Source organism: Melospiza georgiana, chromosome 21, assembly GCF_028018845.1.
Source record: "Melospiza georgiana isolate bMelGeo1 chromosome 21, bMelGeo1.pri, whole genome shotgun sequence".
Taxonomy (NCBI): Eukaryota; Metazoa; Chordata; class Aves; order Passeriformes; family Passerellidae; genus Melospiza; species Melospiza georgiana.
The window spans coordinates 566,809-584,113 of NC_080450.1; the positions used below are offsets into that span (position 1 = coordinate 566,809).

General features: G+C 64.2%; 1 protein-coding gene across 10 annotated transcripts in view; it reads right to left on the minus strand.

Moving 5' to 3' along the window:
• Positions 1–827: 827 nt before the first annotated feature.
• The window catches only part of RBFOX3 (RNA binding fox-1 homolog 3), a 127,593-nt gene continuing 111,115 nt past the window's right edge, over positions 828–17,305 (minus strand). For 8 of the 10 annotated variants that reach the window (XM_058039045.1, XM_058039040.1, XM_058039044.1 and 5 more), the window contains 11 exons: positions 9,190–9,441; positions 8,418–8,555; positions 7,976–8,029; positions 7,399–7,491; positions 6,398–6,458; positions 6,099–6,152; positions 5,320–5,452; positions 4,784–4,823; positions 4,158–4,219; positions 3,771–3,849; positions 2,889–3,030 (listed from right to left, as the gene is read on the minus strand). In XM_058039045.1, coding sequence (XP_057895028.1) covers positions 2,986–3,030; positions 3,771–3,849; positions 4,158–4,219; positions 4,784–4,823; positions 5,320–5,452; positions 6,099–6,152; positions 6,398–6,458; positions 7,399–7,491; positions 7,976–8,029; positions 8,418–8,555; positions 9,190–9,408 — 978 coding nt within the window. In that variant the 5' untranslated portion in view covers positions 9,409–9,441 and the 3' untranslated portion in view covers positions 2,889–2,985. Of the gene's footprint in view, positions 2,031–2,888; positions 3,031–3,770; positions 3,850–4,157; positions 4,220–4,783; positions 4,824–5,319; positions 5,453–6,098; positions 6,153–6,397; positions 6,459–7,398; positions 7,492–7,975; positions 8,030–8,417; positions 8,556–9,189; positions 9,442–17,305 lie in introns of those variants that run through there. The other 2 variants (XM_058039042.1, XM_058039041.1) reach the window with 2 other exon arrangements.

The following is a 17,305-nucleotide window of genomic DNA, read 5'->3' on the forward strand; positions in this document are numbered from 1 at the left end:
GGACACACAGAGAGGCTGCATTTCATCACCTGGGGCTGGTGCATCCCTTTCCTCCCACCGCTGTGGTTGTGCTCAGCCCTCACTGTGGGGGCCCACTGGGTGCTGACCAGCCACTGCCAGGGACCCCTAGCGTGTGTGACCCCAGACTGGGGCACCTGCCCTGAGAACCCCACCAGCTCCTGCAGCCCTCACTGCCTTAGGCTGGCTGCCACAGGCTGGGGATACTGGCCCTAGGACCCCACGGCACACAGCCCCCTCAGGGCTCAGCCTGGTGGGGAGCTGCCAGCACGGGCTCTGCAGCAGCCCAGCCTGGGTGACCGCTGTGCTCATTACGGTGGACCCAGCCCAGTGCCACCAGCCTACGCTGCCTCCCCTGAGCATCTTGTGAGGAGGAGAGAAAATTTATAGCAGCAATTATTTTCTCACAGTCTGGTGAGCAAGCAATTAGCAGGCAGGAGCAGTGGAGCACTCCTGCAGTGGGGTCCCAAGCCCTGTCCCCAAACAACACAGGCTCTGCCAGGGACGCCAATGCCAGCAGTGGAGCTGCTGCTCCTAAGGCTCAGGAATGTATTACCTGATAGCTTGAAGAATGAAGGGCTAGGCCCAGCCGGGAGAGGGCTCTTCATGCAGCACCCTGCTCCCTCACCGTGGCGAGGCTGGGGGCCCCGAGGGTGCCCCACTTGCCCACAGGCTGTGGCCCCCTGCCCAGCCAGATCCGCTGTAGCCGCCACGGCCCCGCGCAACCAGTCAAAACCTGAGTCGCCCTGGTTGAAGAAAGAAATCTTTATTAATAATTTCAATAATAATAATAATAATAATAATAATAATAATAATAATAATACTGTTTATTAGAATGGTCACACTTTGAAGCATACAGGGTGGGCCGGCGCCAGCCCGCACGCTGGGGCGGCACGGGGGTGCTGTAAGGGAGAAGCCAGTACAGCGATGGACGGAGCTTTGTACAGGGAGCGGGGCCGGGGCTATGTACACAGGGAATAGAAAAGGGGGAGCTCATCGCTGGGGCGTCGGGGGCGTCTGCAGACTATAAAGTGAGGTTTGAGGAGCGGCAGAGCCGGCAGGGCGCGGGACGGCGCTGCACCCCGGGATGGGCCCCGCAGCGCCCCGTGCCACAACGTGCCGCTGCTGCGGCCCAGCCTCGCGGCCCGGGTGGGTCCCTCGTGGGGGATGCAGCGGCCGAGACCCCGCGCCCAGGGCTGGGGGCATCCCGCTGCCAGGGCAGGGACGGGTGGCCGTGAGCGTGTCCCGCGCCGCAGAGCAAGCGGGAGCGGGACTGGGGCAGGCCTGGCCCAGCTTTGCTCAGCGCTGGTCCAGGCAGGGCGGGAGCGCGGGTGTCAGGGAAGGAGGGAGAAAGAAGAAGGGGAAGGGGTCACAAGCGAGTTGCAAGCTCCTCTTAACAAAAATTCCCTTTAAAAGGCAGAGGGTCGTCCCCTGCAATACCTCAGCACCGCATCCGCGCCGCCGCCCCAGTTCCGCGCTGGAGCTGAGGCCTCGCACTCCTGACACGCCGATGGCCGCCAGCGCCGGGTGGCACCAAGCCAGGTCCCCACCCTGTCACCCGGCCCCGCGAGCCGGGCAGGGCGCAGCGCTCTGCCGGCACCCCCAGCGCTGCTGCACCGGGGAAAGGAAGACGTGGCGCCCAGGCCCTGCGCCCGGGCGGGGAGGGCCCCCGGACCCCGCGGACCCTCACGCCTGCCTGCGCCGGCTCCCTCCCTGCGGGGCTGTGGGGCCGGGGGCTGGGGGTCCCTCCGTCCGGCGCGTCCGACCGCCGGGGCTCGCCGCGGCTCCTCTGGGACTCGCTCACTCCGTGTGTGTGGACAGTTGGGGCTCACTTGGCTGCTGCCGCTCGCCTTGCTTTCTCTTTTTTTTGTTTGGCTTTTCTTTCTTTTTTTTTTTTTTTTTTTTTGTCGCTTCGCTTTTAAATTTTATATTTTGGGGTTCTTTTTTTTGTTTTGTATGTGTGTGGATATTTTTGCCCTTCCTGGTCCCAGAAGGAAACGGCCACAGGTTCACTACAACAGAAACAAGAGAGGCAGGTCTTTCGCTGGAGCACTCAGGCCGAGCAGGTGGCTGGAGGAACACAGGCACGGTCCCAGCCTGGCCCATCACACCCAGCTCTGCAGCCAGCCCAGCCCATCACACCTGGCCCGGGATCCTGAACCCACCCCAGGCCCCACAGCTGGCAGCCACCCAGCTGGCTCCTCTCTCTCCTACGGGGGCAGAGGGGCTGCTCGGGGGGCTGCTGTCACCCCAAGCCCCAGCGCCTGTGGAGCGAGCATCCCTGCAGGCTGAGCACCCCCTGCCCCATGGGGGATGAGCCCTGAGCAGAGGGGGGACCCGGGTGCTGCTGGGGCTCGGGGCTGGCCCCGGGGCGGGCGGATGCTACAGGAGAGGCGGCAGGACGGAGCGGCTGAGGTAACCCTCAGGTGTGGGTGCTGCAGGTAACCCTCGGGTGTGGGTGCTGCAGGTAACCCTCAGGTGTGGGTGCTGCAGGTCACCCTCGGGTGTGGGTGCTGCAGGTCACCCTCGGGTGTGGGTGCTGCAGGTAACCCTCAGGTGTGGGTGCTGCAGGTCACCCTCAGGTGTGGGTGCTGCAGGTAACCCTCAGGATGTGGGTGCTGCAGGTAACCCTCGGGTGTGGGTGCTGCAGGTAACCCTCGGGTGTGGGTGCTGCAGGTAACCCTCAGGTGTGGGTGCTGCAGGTAACCCTCAGGATGTGGGTGCTGCAGGTAACCCTCGGGTGTGGGTGCTGCAGGTAACCCTCGGGTGTGGGTGCTGCAGGTAACCCTCAGGTGTGGGTGCTGCAGGTCACCCTCGGGGGTGGGTGCTGCGGCCCCACAGAGCCCGGCGCCAGCCCCGGGCAGCACCCGCGGCTCCTGCGCAGGCTTGGCCTCGGCTCTGTCTGCCTGGTTGGGTTTGGTGCTAGTGAGCATCGGGGGCAGTGGTGGGGGGGCTGGGTCTGTCTTGCTAGTAGGGAGTGAAGCGGCTGTACCCTCCTCGGTATAGACTAGCCTGCAACATCAAAGATGAAAAAAAAGCCAATCAGTATTCAGAGATAGCCAAAGCCCTTTTTCTCTTTTTTTTTTTTTTTTTCCTCTCCTCTTTCAAATGACACCAAATCGCTGCTGTCCTTGGGATGCAAGGGGCAGGCAGGGCCAGTGCTGCCCGGGCTCTGTGGCGGCCGTGGGCACTGCCCTGTGTCTCCAGTGTGGCACTGCCGTGCCACGCCTGCCAAGGAGCTGCCCCATCCCTGCTGTGGCACTGAGCTGAAAACCCCCAGGGTGCCGTGCCTGTGCCCCCTCACTAGCAGCTGCCCAGGGAGTCAAAAGGCAGAAAAAGGCAGGTTGGCTTTGCAATCCCAGCCGTGAGTGCAATTTTTCATCTTTGATGCTGTCAGAGCTGGCCAAGAGCTGTGGTGTGTGAGGGGCTGCGGTGCCCGCCGTGTGTGGCTGCATGAGGGGCTCTGGGGACACTGTCCTGCACTGGGATGGCAGAGGGCTCCTGCAGCCTGCCCAGGGCACAGCCAGGCCCCTGGAAGTGGTGTGGGTGGGCAGGACTGTGCGGGGTGTGAGGGGAAGGAGGGCAGGGTGTGGGGTGGGGGTTCCTCTCCCGCAGACAGAGCCAGGCAGGGGCTGTGCCATTCCCAGTGCCCTCCCACAGCCCCTGCCCTGTGCCCCACGCTGTGCCAGACCCCTCCCCGGGCTGCCTGCAGCCCCCCGGGAAGCAGAGGAAGGCCGAGGGGCTGCTCTTACCATGGTGCCAATGCTGTACGTGGCGGCGGGGCCGATGGTGTGGTGGTAGGGGTCTGCTGCTGCGTACACTCTGCCGTAGCTAGGAGCAAACAGCGGGGTGTTAGTGACAGAGCTGGGGCCCTGTGTCCCCTCTGAGCCCTCCCTCTCCCCCAGCTGCACCTGGGAGCCCCCCGGCATCTCCCTGCTCCCCCTGCAGTGGTGCCGAGCCTTTCCAGCCGAGCCCTGACGGGAGCAAGGGGTCCCTGCCTGCGGGGCACCCTCTCCATGCCTGACTCTGTCCTGTCCCACAGCACTCAGCAGCTGGGCTGTCAGGGTGGGACGTGCAGGGTGCCACGGGGCCCCCCCAGGTGCCACGGGGCCCCGCCAGGTGCCAAGCCCGGTGCTCACCTGTCGCTGTAGGCGGCCGCTGCTGCTGCGGGCTGGGCGTACCTGTAGGCAGCATAGCCCCCCTGTGGGAGAGACGCTGGTCAGGGGCTGCACCCACTGGGAATGGGGCTGGGGGCAGCTGGGTGCCCCATGGCACTGCACAGAGAGGTGCGGGGCACACAGGGGGCTGGTGCCAGTGCCACTGCGCACGCAACAGCCTCATTCCCATTCCCCAGGGGCCTTCACAAACATTAACCTTAAAAAATTAAATTTCCAGAGAAGAGACTGTCACCTCCCCGCTCGCTTTAATGAGGTGTCACGTTAGATAAATCCTTCAGTGCCCGCCTGAAATATCGCCGCTGGCTGCTCAGACACGGAGGTTAAACGCGGGCGTAAGGAGCTGAGGCCGTAAATCCTGTGTGGCACCAGCCCTGCAAGGGCTGGCAGGGGCACAGGGCTGGGCACAGGATCCTGTGTGCTGTGTGCCACCCAGACTGCTCTGCAGAAGCTGTGCTGGGGTCATGCTCTTGCTGCTGCCCAGGGGAAGGGGTTGGGGTGGGGCAGAGCCCACCAGGGACCCGTGTGATGCCCCCTGTGCTGGCATGGGGTCCCCGTCACAGCCCAGCCCTGGGCACAGAGTCACTTACGTAGATCTCAGCTCCGTAGAACCCATCCTGGTAGACGACCCTGGAAATGAGGCAGAGGCATCAGAGCCTGGCAAGAGCCCCTGGGCGAGGGCAGCGGGGTGAGGGCACTGAACGGGGCAAGGAGTGGCTGTCCAGGCCCCAAAGGCACCTCTGGGCTGGGATTCCGGGCAGGGACTTGGGCACATGCACAGGGCAGGGCAGGAGGTTCCCAAAGCAGGATCTCTGCTGGGGGCAGCCAAGCAGCCACAGATGGCCACGGCTGTGTCTGTGACCAACGCCACCCCAGCTGGGTTTCCATTGAACCACCCATCCCGGCTGGATTAATGCCCTGTGCCTCGGTGGGCAGGAGGCTGCCGAGCGTGCGGCTCACCCAGGGCAGCAGAGTGGGGCTGGGGCAGAGCCTGTGGGCAGGCAGGAGCTGCAGGGGCTGCAGGGGCAGAGCCTGTGGCCAGGCAGGTTCCTGACGGGCCTGGCAGTGCCAGCCCAGCCCCGGTGGTGTGGCAGTCCTGTCCCCCCCGGCAGCCGCCGGTACTCACGCGCCGTAGGCGGGGATGGGCGGCGGCGGCGGCGCGGCGCGGAAGGTGTTGTACACGGCACGGCCCCGGCCCCGCAGGTGCGCCCCTCGGTAGGCCACGGCCGTCCCCGTGGCGGGGTACGGGAACCCCGTTACTGCAGGAGGCAGGGACACCTGTGGGCTGTGCACAGCGGGAGCACAGAGCCCACACCGGGCACCTGTGGCACAGCCCACCCTGTTCCCTCAGGTCCCGTGGGGATGCTGGGCAAGGGGATGGGATGGGATGGGATGGGATACAGGACAGGATAGGATACAGGACAGGATAGGATATAGGATAGGATAGGATATAGGATAGGATATAGGACAGGATAGGATATAGGATAGGATAGGATATAGGATAGGATATAGGACAGGATAGGATATAGGATAGGATAGGATATAGGATAGGATATAGGACAGGATAGGATATAGGATAGGATAGGATAGGATAGGATAGGATAGGATATAGGATATAGGATATAGGATAGGATATAGGATATAGGATAGGATAGGATAGGATAGGATAGGATAGGATAGGATAGGATATAGGATATAGGATAGGATATAGGATAGGATAGGATAGGATAGGATAGGATAGGATAGGATAGGATAGGATAGGATAGGATAGGATAGGATAGGATAGGATAGGAGGAACTGTCCAGACAGGTGTGAAGTACAGGGAGAGGGGCCAGGGGCTGCTCACAGGGCAGAGCTGACGTTTGGGGGGAACCCACAGCAGGTACTGCTGCAGCCCGACCTTACCTGCGTAGAATTCGGGGCCGTAGACTGCTCCCACCACCGGGTTCAGCTTCCAGCCTGTGGGCAGGGAGAGCTGGTGAGGACAGGGCACTCTCCATGGTGCCCTGAGGGGCAGCAGCCCCATCCCCAGGCAGAGAGAGGGCATGGGGGCTGCACTCCTGCACTGGGCAGGAGCAGCTGCTCTCCCATTTGCCCGCAGTGCTTAGGGCACTCACTGCCAGAGCTCCCCTGCAGCCAGGCAGTGAGGGTGCCCCGAGGTGCCCCTGCCTGCTGCAGCCCTGCTCCCCAGACACTGGCATTACCGTTGGTGTAGGGGTTGGCCACCTTCTTGTTGGTCATGACTCGGGCCGTGGCGTTGTTCACCTGCGGAGAGAGGGACGGGCTCAGTGCCTGAGGACGTGGGGCTGGCCAGGCTGGGTCCAGGGCCCGCTCGGCTGCAGCCAGCTCCCCTTGCTGCTGCTGCTGCTGCTGCTGCTGCTGCTGCTGCTTTGGGTGCTGGAGCAGGGGTGCAGTGCACCAGGGACACGAGACACGGCTCTGCCTGCAGCACCCGCTGTGCACAGCCCTGCCCGTGCCTCCAGCAGCCCAGGCCTCCATCTCCAACTGTGAGCGTGGCTCAGGCTGCTGGCTGGTGCCCCCAGCGCTGCGGTGCCATGCTCAGGCTGAGCCCAACATGCTGCCCCTGAGCTCCTGCCCGGTTTTGTTGGATGATGTTTTCCTTGTCCGTGGGGCATTGCTGTGCCCGGCCAGGCTCCCTCTCTGCCGTCAGCACTGCTGGGGACGTTCTGTCCCACTCCCTCTGCCACGTGCCTCCCTGTTCCCCACCACTCGCCAGCCACCAGCGGGGAGCTGCTGGCACACGGGCAGAGCCTGATCCTGTGCTAAGCCTGGAGAAATCAAAGCCTGCGGGGCTGGGCAGCTGCTGGCACTGCAGGTGTGGAGCTGCGGGTGGATGCTCCCTCCCAGCACAGAGCAGGGGGGTGGCATGCGGGGCAGAGCCCCAGAGCTCCCTGCAGAGCCTGGGGCGGGCATGGGGCTCTGCCAGCCTGGTCTGTGCCAGCAGAATGCAGCCCCAGCTGGCACCCAGCTCTCCGTGCAGCCGGGAGGGTCCTCTGGGTCCGACACTCCTTGTGCCAGGCGCCGACCTTCCCGCAGACATGCTCCCACCGTGCCACATTCAGGGACACATGCACGCGCTGGGCACTGCCCCCTGGGCACCCGGGGCTGCCCCAAGCACCCCCAGCCCGGGCAGGGGACACGCACACGCAGGCATGGCACGGCACTAGCACACTTATCTGAGCACCTCAATCTTCCGGCCCTCTACGATGGTGCCATTCAGCTTCTCCCGTGCCCGGTCGGCATCTGTGCTAGTTTCAAAAGTTACAAACCCAAAACCCTGTGAGCAGAGGAGAAAAGGAGAAAGAAAGAGACAGAGAGAGACAGAGAGAGGGTGTGGGGACAGAGAGAGAGAGGGGGTGAATCAGGAGAGCTGGCGCAGGAGGTGAGGCTGCCACAGTGCAGAGATGAAGAGCCCGGGCTGGGGTCCCCGGGGGTCCCGGCTGAGGCCCCAGAATCGCCCACGAGCTGGGAGAAGAGTCTGGGAGAGGGGCACAGAAAGCGGGGAAGATACAACAGAGACATCCAGACACAGAGGGACACGAGCTGCCCGTGGTGGGACACAGCGAGCCCTCTCCTCCCTCCAGTGCCGGGCGCAGGGACCCGCACCACCTCCCCAGCTGGCACCAACGGGGCATGGCATGCCAGGGTCCCATGGGACAGGAGAGGAGGGGAGAGCAGGTTACAGCACTGCTGGGCAACCTGGCTCCACTGGCACCCTCCCCGGGACTGGCTGTGTGCTGCTGGCCATGGGCATCACCCACCTTGGAGCCCCGCTCATTGAAAATGATCTCCACGTCCAGGATTTTCCCAAATTGCTGCAAGTGGAGAGAACAGAGGGGTGAGTGCCTGCAAAGCCGCTGGCCCTGCACCCAGAGCTGCTGGCATGGGGCTCTGTGCAGGGGTGGGCAGAGGGCTGCCTTGGGGCCAGACCTGGGCACCCCTGGGGTCATGCAGGTAGAGCCCTTGTCCCTCCCATGGCTCCCACTCTGACAGGGCTTGGGGAGTGTCATCCAAAATTTCATTAACTAACACTGCTCTGAGTCCTAGTGAGGGCTGGGATGGGGACAGCGGAGGGGGACAAGGGTTTTGTGTCACCCCCTGCTCCTCACACAGGGGCTGGGCAGGATGTCCCTTGGGAGGTGACAGTGCCAGGGGTGTTTGTGCAGCACTGAGCAGGGCTGTGATGGAGGGAGCTGTACTCACCCCAAACATTTGCCGCAGGTCGGGGTCCCGGAACCGAAAGGGAATGTTGGAGACGTGTAACCTCTTGGGCTGCTGCTTGTCTGTGGTGTCTGAGGAGTGTAGCTGCTGGCTGTCTGTCTGTGCCGCCTCGTCTGTCTGCTGGGGAGGCACCGCTGCCATCAGCCCCTGTCCCCAGCCAGTGTCCCCTGCCCTGTGCCTGGCCCTGCCTGCCCAGGGACACCCTGTGCTCACCCGTTGTGGGCAGCACCCACGGGTGTTCCTCATCCTGGTGGGGATGCTCAGGGTGGGGATGCAGACTCTGCACTCGGGGCCGTGTGGGAGGACTGCAAAGTGCAGAGCTCAGCACCTCGCTGGTGCCGCATTCCAGCGCTGTAATTGCCACCATCTCCATGAGCAGAGCCAAGCGAGGGGATTACGAGTGGTGAGAAAGGATGGGGGGTCTGAGGGGGAGTGACGGCAGGAACACCCAGCCTGGTACCCACCCTGTGGGACTTGGGCCAGGCAGCACCACTGCCCCAGCACTCCCTGTGCCCCTGGCACTGCCCGGAGCCCTCCAAAGCCCCAGGGCCCTCCTGGCAGCTCTGGCACTGCCCTGGACCCCTGCAGCAGGACTGCCCCAGCACTCCCTGTGCCCTTGGCACTGCCCTGAGCCCGCGCAATCCCAATACCCCCTGTACCCCCACAGCCCCAGCACCCCAGGCACTGCCCTGGCACTGCCCTGAGCCCAGCACCCCTCGAGCCCCCGCAGCCCCGCAGCCCAGCAGTGCCTCACCGGTACCGTCTGTGTCCCTGCTATGGACTGCGTGCTGGCGTCGCTGCCCGCCGGCTCGGGGTGGCTCTGTGCTGGTGTGTAGAGGCTCATGGCGTGCTCCGGGACCGTGCTCTGCCCCGAGTAGTCCTGCGTGGGGTGCGGGTGCGGCGGGGCGAACTCTGCGGGGATCCCGTTCTGGGGGGGCGGGGGGTACTGGGCGGGGGGGTAGGGCTGGGCCATGGCGTCCGGCGGGGCCGTGGCGTCCTGGTTACCCTGCCGAGAGAGCGGGGCATGCCCCTGAGTGCCGGCACACCTGGGCTGGCACTGCCCCGTGACCCGGGATGGCAGCCCAGAGAGCGGGGCACCGTGCCCTCAGTGCTGGCACACCTGGGCTGGCACTGCCCCGTGACCCGGGATGGCAGCCCAGAGAGCGGGGCATGCCCCTGAGTGCCGGCACACCTGGGCTGGCACTGCCCCGTGACCCGGGATGGCAGCCGAGAGAGGGCACCGTGCCCTCAGTGCCGGCACACCTGGGCTGGCACTGCCCCGTGACCCGGGATGGCAGCTGAGAGAGGGCACCGTGCCCTCAGTGCCGGCACACCTGGGCTGGCACTGCCCCAGGATGGGGCTCTGATCTCCACCCCATTGCCCCCCAGCCCTGGGCTGTCTCTGTGCTGTGCTGTCTTTGGGGTCACGTTGCCAGCAGCTGAGCCCCATCCTCTCCCGCTCCCGTGCCCTGCCTGCCCACTGCGCTGGCCTGGGGCAGGAGAACAGAGGCCTCTGTGCGGGGGTTAACTCCTGGAGCTGGCACATCCCTCTCCTTGGGAAGGGAGACTTGGCCAGGCCCAATCTGGGAGCCCAGCACAGAGCAAAGCAGAGCCCGGCCAGCAGCACCGTGCTGGGAGCTGCACAGCACCAGCACCAGCTGGGAGGGGCCCAGGGAGGGATGCTGATGGCCCCTCGGCAAACCCCAGACAGGGATCAATTAACTGCTAAATATTTAATTAGGCCCTTTGCTCTCACGCAGCTGGCGCGGCCGCCTTGTTTAAACGGGGTGAGCTGCACCCACAGCAAGGCACGAGGGGTTTGCGTGGGGCTGGGAGTGCAGCGTGGGGCCCAGGCAGTGCCTGCTCTGCACATCCACCCATCAACCTGCTGTCCATCCTCACCACACCCTCGGCCCGTCCCCTTGCGCAGCTGTGCGCTGCACCCAGGGGCAGTGCCAGGGCCGGGGGGCAGTGCCCGCAGCCCCTCGGATGTTCACACTGCGCTGCAGCAGCCCCGGCCTGTGAAACCCAGCTGTGGCTCAGCCCGCACAGACAAGCTCCTTAACTGCGTGTGTGTGACCGATTTATGTCGGGGAGGGACGGCGGGGGTGGCAGGGGATGCGCTGGCAGCTGCGGGGGGCGGCAGAGCCCACGGGGACACGCGGAGCCCCAGCGGGAGCAGCCCCGGCGCAGATCTGTCTGCAAGTCATCCGTCGGCAGCCCCGGCACCGCCTGCCCGCGCTGACTCAGCCGCTGGGACGTGCCAGCCCCACGCACCTGCCCGTGTGGGCCGGGGCTGCCAGGCTGCAGAGCCCAGCCCCGGGACGGCCCTGCCCGGGACGGGCACCGGGAGCTGCCCACGCCGCCCCTGCCCACGGCCCAGGTGCCCGTTCCACCTGGCAGGACAGAGAATCCATCCTGCGCTCACCTGGGTCTCGGTGCCCACCTGTTCTCCAGGGAGCTGACAGACATTGACAGTCACTGTGGTACCCTCTCAGTACCTGGTGCCTCCCCAGTGCCCTGCGCCCATCCCTCCTGCCTGATCCTGGCACCCTGTGCCCATCCCTCCCTGCCTGATCCTGGTGCCCTGCGCCCATCCCTCCTGCCTGCATGGGCAGAACCAGGAGCAGCCCACATCCCTCCTGCCTGCTGTGCCCTGGATGCACCCCTGCTGTCACTGCAGCCAGGATCAGCCACCAACACGCTGCCCAGGGTGTCAGCAGGGACTGTCCCCCGTGCCAGCCCCTCGCAGGCTGTGCCAGCAGCCCCGTGTGTATCAGTTATTAACTGGGGCTGTCGCAGTGCCTGTCAGCCCGGGCACTATTTCATTCAGGGACCATTAGGCTCCCCTGGTTGCTGCTCGTGGCGCTGGAGCTGCGGGTGCTGCAGAGACACAGATCCACAAACCCACAGATTCACGGCTTCCAGCACCTCCTGTCTGCTCCCAGGGCCTGGCCACCCCATGGGGACAGAGCTGCTCGGCCAGGGCTGCTGTGGTGAGGGTGCCATGGGCAGGGAACGCTGACAGGCCTGGCTGTGTGTGCTGCCCGCGGACACCACACTGCCCAGCTCACACCCCACACTGCCCACAGCACTGGAACAGCCCCATCCAGGGCAGCCCAAGGCACTGAGGGTCCCTCTGCTCCTCCCAGGAGGGGGCTGGAGCCCCTTCTGGGGTGTCCCCCTGCACTGAGCACACAGGGGGTCCCAGGGACCCATCCCTGCCCACAGAGATCCCTGGCCATGCAGGGAGCCTGGGGGGCACAGTGCTGGCCTGTGGGTGCCAGGGACAGGGCTCTGAGAGACACCCCCTGCTCTGCCAGCACCCAGCCCTCCTGGGGCACGGGGATGCTCCCACACGGTGCTTTTGACATTTGCAGGAAAAGAAATTCTGGTCATTAACAGCCCTTGGGCTCATTCAAAACAAGACAGATCAGTTCAGTGCCTGAGCCTGGAGCAAAGCTGGCAGCACAGGGGGCACGAGCAGTACCTGGCACCTCTGCTGCCCACCTGCTTGGGCAGGTACCACCAGGACAGTGGCACGGCCCTGTGCTCAAACACCACTGCTCCAGGGATGGCACTGCCCAGGGATGTGCCAGAGGCTGCGACAAGGAGCCCAAGTTCCCCAGCTAGGTGTGCCCTGTGCCATGTCCCCATGTGGTGTCCCCTGCCCCGTGTCCCCTGTGCAGTGTCCCCATGTGGTGTCCCCTGTCCCCTGCCCCGTGTCCCCTGTGCAGTGTCCCCATGTGGTGTCCCCTGCCCTGTGTCCCCTGTGCAGTGTCCCCATGTGGTGTCCTCTGTCCCGTGTCCCCTGTGCAGTGTCCCCATGTGGTGCCCTCTGTCCCCTGCCCCGTGTCCCCTGTGCAGTGTCCCCTGCCCTGCCCACAGCTCAGCCTTGCACCACCAGCCCTGCGCAGCGGCTGCAGCAGCAGGCAGGGGGTAGATATCATCTTTAGCTGATTAAATGTCCCTCATTAGCGAGTTTCTTTAATTAATGAAGTTTTTTTGTTTGCTCCACTGGGTTCCTCCCGCCCCACTCTGCCTCCTCAGCACAATCCAGGCCGTTTCCTTCCCAGTCATTTAGCGTGGGGCCGGTTCCTGCCGACGCCGCAGTTGGTGATGGTGCCCGGCAGCCCGGGGCTGACAGCGCCCATTCCCACTCGTGCTCCTTTCTGAGGAAACGGCGCCAGGAGCCCCGGATGCACAGGGTCAGAGCAACCACTGAGTGCTAAGGATGAGGGATTGCCAGCCACGAGCGCTTCCAGAGGGGCACCAAACCTGGGCTGTGCCAGCCTGGCGTGACAGTGCCACCCAGGAGGGCCTGGGCTTAAGGGCAGCATCTGTCCCCTCCTGCTGCCATGGACGTGCCAGCTTCCTCCAAGCCCAGGGCAACTCCCACCAGCCAACTCTGCCCACAGCTGTGCCCTAGCTGTGCTGCACAGTGCTGATGGTGCAGGGGTGGCACAGCACAGCATGGCCTGGTCACGGAATGGCACTGCCCAACCGTGGCATAGCACTGCCAGTCGCAGCACGGCATGGCCTAGTCACAGCATGGCACTGCCCAGTTATGGCACCCCGTGCCATGCAGGCACCCCGTGCCCAGCAGGACTCACTCACAGTGTGACAGACACAGCTCCCCCTCGGCCTCTGCCCATGCTAATGACTGTCAACACGGAACACGGGCCGCGGAGGGGAGGAAAATTACTCCCTGAAAAGGAACTGACTGATCCCTGTCATTTCTCACAAAACCACTGACCTGTAAATATTTCATTAGCCCCAGAGCTGTGCCATCCATACAAAGCAGTGCCCGGCGCTGTGCAGGCTCCTGGCTGCGGGCAGGGGGCTCAGGGAGCCCGGGAGGGACCAGCCCTGCCCCTGCCCACCCAGGGGATGCCAGGAGCCCGTGGTGGGGTCCTCACCCCCAGAGTGGGGACACGGTGATCCCACAGAGGGCTGGGGGCAGGATGGGCATGCCAGGAGCCCATGGTGGGTTCCTTACCCCCACGGTGATCCCACAGAGGGCTGGGGGGCAGGATGGGGATGCCAGGAGCCCATGGTGGGTTCCTTACCCCCACAGTGATCCCACAGAGGGCTGGGGGGCAGGATGGGGATGGAGCCTGTGCAGGAAGCAGGGAGGGAGTGAGGAGCTGCAGGGACAGCAGCAGCTGCTGCACTCAATGTCTTCATCAGGGAGGGTGAGAGGTTGGTGATGGCATCTGCCAGGGATGCTGCGGTGGGAAAGGAGAGCTCCAGCGGGCAGGCAGCACCTGAGGGGGAGGAGGAGGAGGAGGAGCAGGGGAGGCAGAGCAGCCTGTTGGCATAGGGAACACCGTTCTCCTGAGCTGGCACACATTTCCCACACTCTGCACCCCCTGCCCTTGTCCCCGTGGTCCCCAGCTCACAGACGCTGCTGTGCCCTGCCCTGGCAGCCTGGGGAGGACAGGCAGGCAATGGCACAGACGCTGGCCCGGGCACAGGGCAGCACGCGTGTCCCCGTCACCTCGCACGGGCACAGGGGGCACGGTCCGGCCCCGCTCCCGGCTCTGCCAGCTGGAAACTTCGGAGCGGAGGCTTCATGAAATATTCATGAAGTAAATGGTGCAATTTCATCTGCATTCAGCCAACTTCATGTATATTTCAGAGTATTATGAAATGATAATGTTGTGTAACCAAGGCGAGCCGGGGGTGCTGGGGGGGGCTCCCGGCCACCCCTGCCTGCACCGGGACGGACCGACGGACACGGCAGCACCGGGACGGACCGACGGACACGGCAGCGCCGGGACGGACCGACGGACACGGCAGCACCGGGACGGACCGACGGACACGGCAGCACCGGGACGGACCGACGGACACGGCAGCGCCGGGACAGACATGGCAGCACCGGGACGGACCGACGGACACGGCAGCACCGGGACGGACCGACGGACACGGCAGCGCCGGGACGGACACGGCAGTGCCGGGACGGACACGGCAGCACCGGGACGGACACGGCAGCGCCGGGCACAGCGGGCAGGAACGGACGGGGCTCTGGGATGCTCAGCCCTGCTCAGCCCTCTGGCTCCCCCTGACACTGCCCGACGTTGCCACGGGGCCGGGCTCACCTGGCGCCAGCGGTGCCCGGGCACAGCTGCGGTGGCACCAGTCCCTTGCTGGCATCCCCGGCACAGCTCTGCCCCCAGGCGCACCGGAGCGAGTCAGACCTGGTGCTCAGGCTGGGATTCCCAGCAGTGCTCTGTCCCCAGCGGCCACCAACAGGCTGTGACAGGTGGCACAGGAGGCACACGCCAGGCTGCAGAGCCCAGGGTGGGCTGGAGCTGACCTAGCACCCCCTGAGCTCCGCGGGCAGCAGCGCCAGATGCAGATACCCACACATGGCATAGCATGGCATGGCATGGCATGGCATGGCATGGCATGGCATGGCATGGCATGGCATGGCATGGCATGGCATGGCGAGCACTCTGCTGCTCCTGCGGGCCTGGGGGCAGCTGCTGGGCTCCCCTGGAAAGGGCTGGGGCTCCTGAACCCTCCCGTGGGGCTGCCAGAGCCCGGCTGCGTGCAGACAGCTCCAGACCTGCGGGCAGTGACATCAATGGCCACATCCCCTGGCCTGACACCTCTCACATCCCACAGCAGCTCCCCTGCCACTGCTGGTCCCACACCTGCCCCACACCTCCCACAGCCCACAGCAGCGCCCCTGCCAGCCCCACACCTGGCCCACAGGGCGCCAGGAACCCAGCTGAACACTGCTCCTGCACCTGCAGAGCACAGGCACTGCCCCGTCACTGTCAGCCCTGTCACCATGCTGGGGCTCTGGCACAGCTGTGGGTGGCACCTGCTGGCCCAGACCCTGTCACTGTCAGCCCTGTCACCGTGCTGGGGCTCTGGCACAGCTGTGGGTGGCACCTGCTGGCCCTGTGCGGGCACTGTGGCACCAGGGACCCCGTGTGTGCCTGGACAGTGCTTGCACGCAGCCCTCTCTAATAGGCAGCCAGGAGCATAATTTTTCCTCTAATTACATATTCAGCACTTCTGAGAAAATGAGATTTTGGTAATTCAATTGGACTGAGAAGCAGCGCTATAATAAAATGAAATTTGTAACAATCGTGCGGTTAAATTAGTTAAATGGAGAGGAAGGAGCTGTGGAAAATTGACCCCTCGATCTCCTACAGACTAATCAGACATTTGAACTGGGCTGTGCTAACAGAACCCCCGGGCTGTGCAGCACAGAGCAGGGGAAAGCGGAGCTGGCCCGAGGGAAGGGCTGGGAATGGCTGCGGTGTCACCTGGTGGTGTCAGAGGGGACATCAGAGGGGACATCAGAGGGGACATCCCTGCTCCTGGGGCTGGGAACGGCCTGGTGTGTCACCTGGTGGTGTCAGAGGGGACATCCCGGCTCCATTCTGATGGATGGGATGGCTTTGGCAGGGAGTGTGCCAGGCACAGCGCTGGGGCCATGCCCTCTGTGGCACTGCCACTGCCAGGGCCTGGCCACTGGGTCCTTGCATTGGCCACTGTGCCCAGCAGCTCCTGGACACACACCATGTCCCTCCTGGACACACACCATGTCCCTTTCCACCAGAGGGGACCACAGGGCCATGGGCACACATGCCTGGCAGTGTGAGCAGCTCTGAGTGGGGACAGCAGGACACACGGACAGGGATGGCACCCATGCCCGGCCTCCCGTGGGTGGAGGGCTCTGCAGCAGGTACAACTTAATTAGCCTCAATATTTATCTTGTTGTTCGTCTTTCCTGTTTTTTCTCGTAAAAGAAAAGGAGGAAAAGACGAGTTTCTCATTTGCAAGTTAATTAGTCTAATTACCTCTAATTAAGGGCTCCCCACACAATGCAGATCACAAATAAGCTGCCACCGTTGCCTGCTCCCACTCCTTTCTCCCCAGTTTGCATTTTCCACGGGAGCTGTTGAAGGCTGTGCTGAGAGCCCGGCTGTGGATCCTGGCTGGGCACACAGGGCTGCTGTGGGAACAGCCCTGAGCCTGGCAGTGCCCACAGCACTGAGGTGCCCACCACAACCCTTCCCCTGCTCCAGGAGCGAGGGGCACGCTGCTCACACTGCTCCCTGCCGGCCCCTGCAATGCCAAGGGAGGTGCTGCAGCCTAAAGCCCTGCCAGGGCTGCCCGTGGGCACTGGAGGGGGGATCCTGCAGATCCCAGAGCTCCATCCCACAGCTCCATCCCACAGCTCCCATCCCAGAGCTCCCATTCCAGGGTTCCCATCCCACCGCTCCCAGCCTGCTCAATGGCACTGTCACCTCACTGTGTCAGTGGCCACGGCATGGCCAGGACTGCACAGCCCCTGACCACACACTGGCTCACAGCAGCACTGGAAGATCCAGCTCCTTCCCTGGACATTCAGTTCTCCTGTGCCCAGGCATCCTTGCCAGCCTTCCCAGCACTGGCACAGCTCCCCACGCCCTCCAAGCACCCAGCTCCACAGCTGCCTACAAACACCAGCAGCACTGAAGTGACCAATGCCCTTCCTGGAGGGGCTACGGTGCCCCTTGGTGCCCCTGGCTCCTCCAGGGCAGCCCACCATGCCACAGACACAGTGTCTCCACACCGTGTCCCCCATCCCCGTGGGGACAGCAGCCAAGGGACCCTGGGGCTCCTGGAGGTGCCCAGCTGAGCACCCAGCACCCTGCCCAGCCCTGGCTGCACACAAAGCCACGTTCCAAAGCACCTTGGCGTGGGCATGGTGGCCCCTGAGCGGGGGCAGCCCCAGGGCCAGGGTGTGCAGCTGGTGGAACTGCTGGGGGGGCCCTGCACCCGCTCTGCTAATTAGCCTGTCTTTGTTACACCCCCCTCCGACTGCATGCGATGCTTTAAGGAATGACAGATACTAAATCTAATTT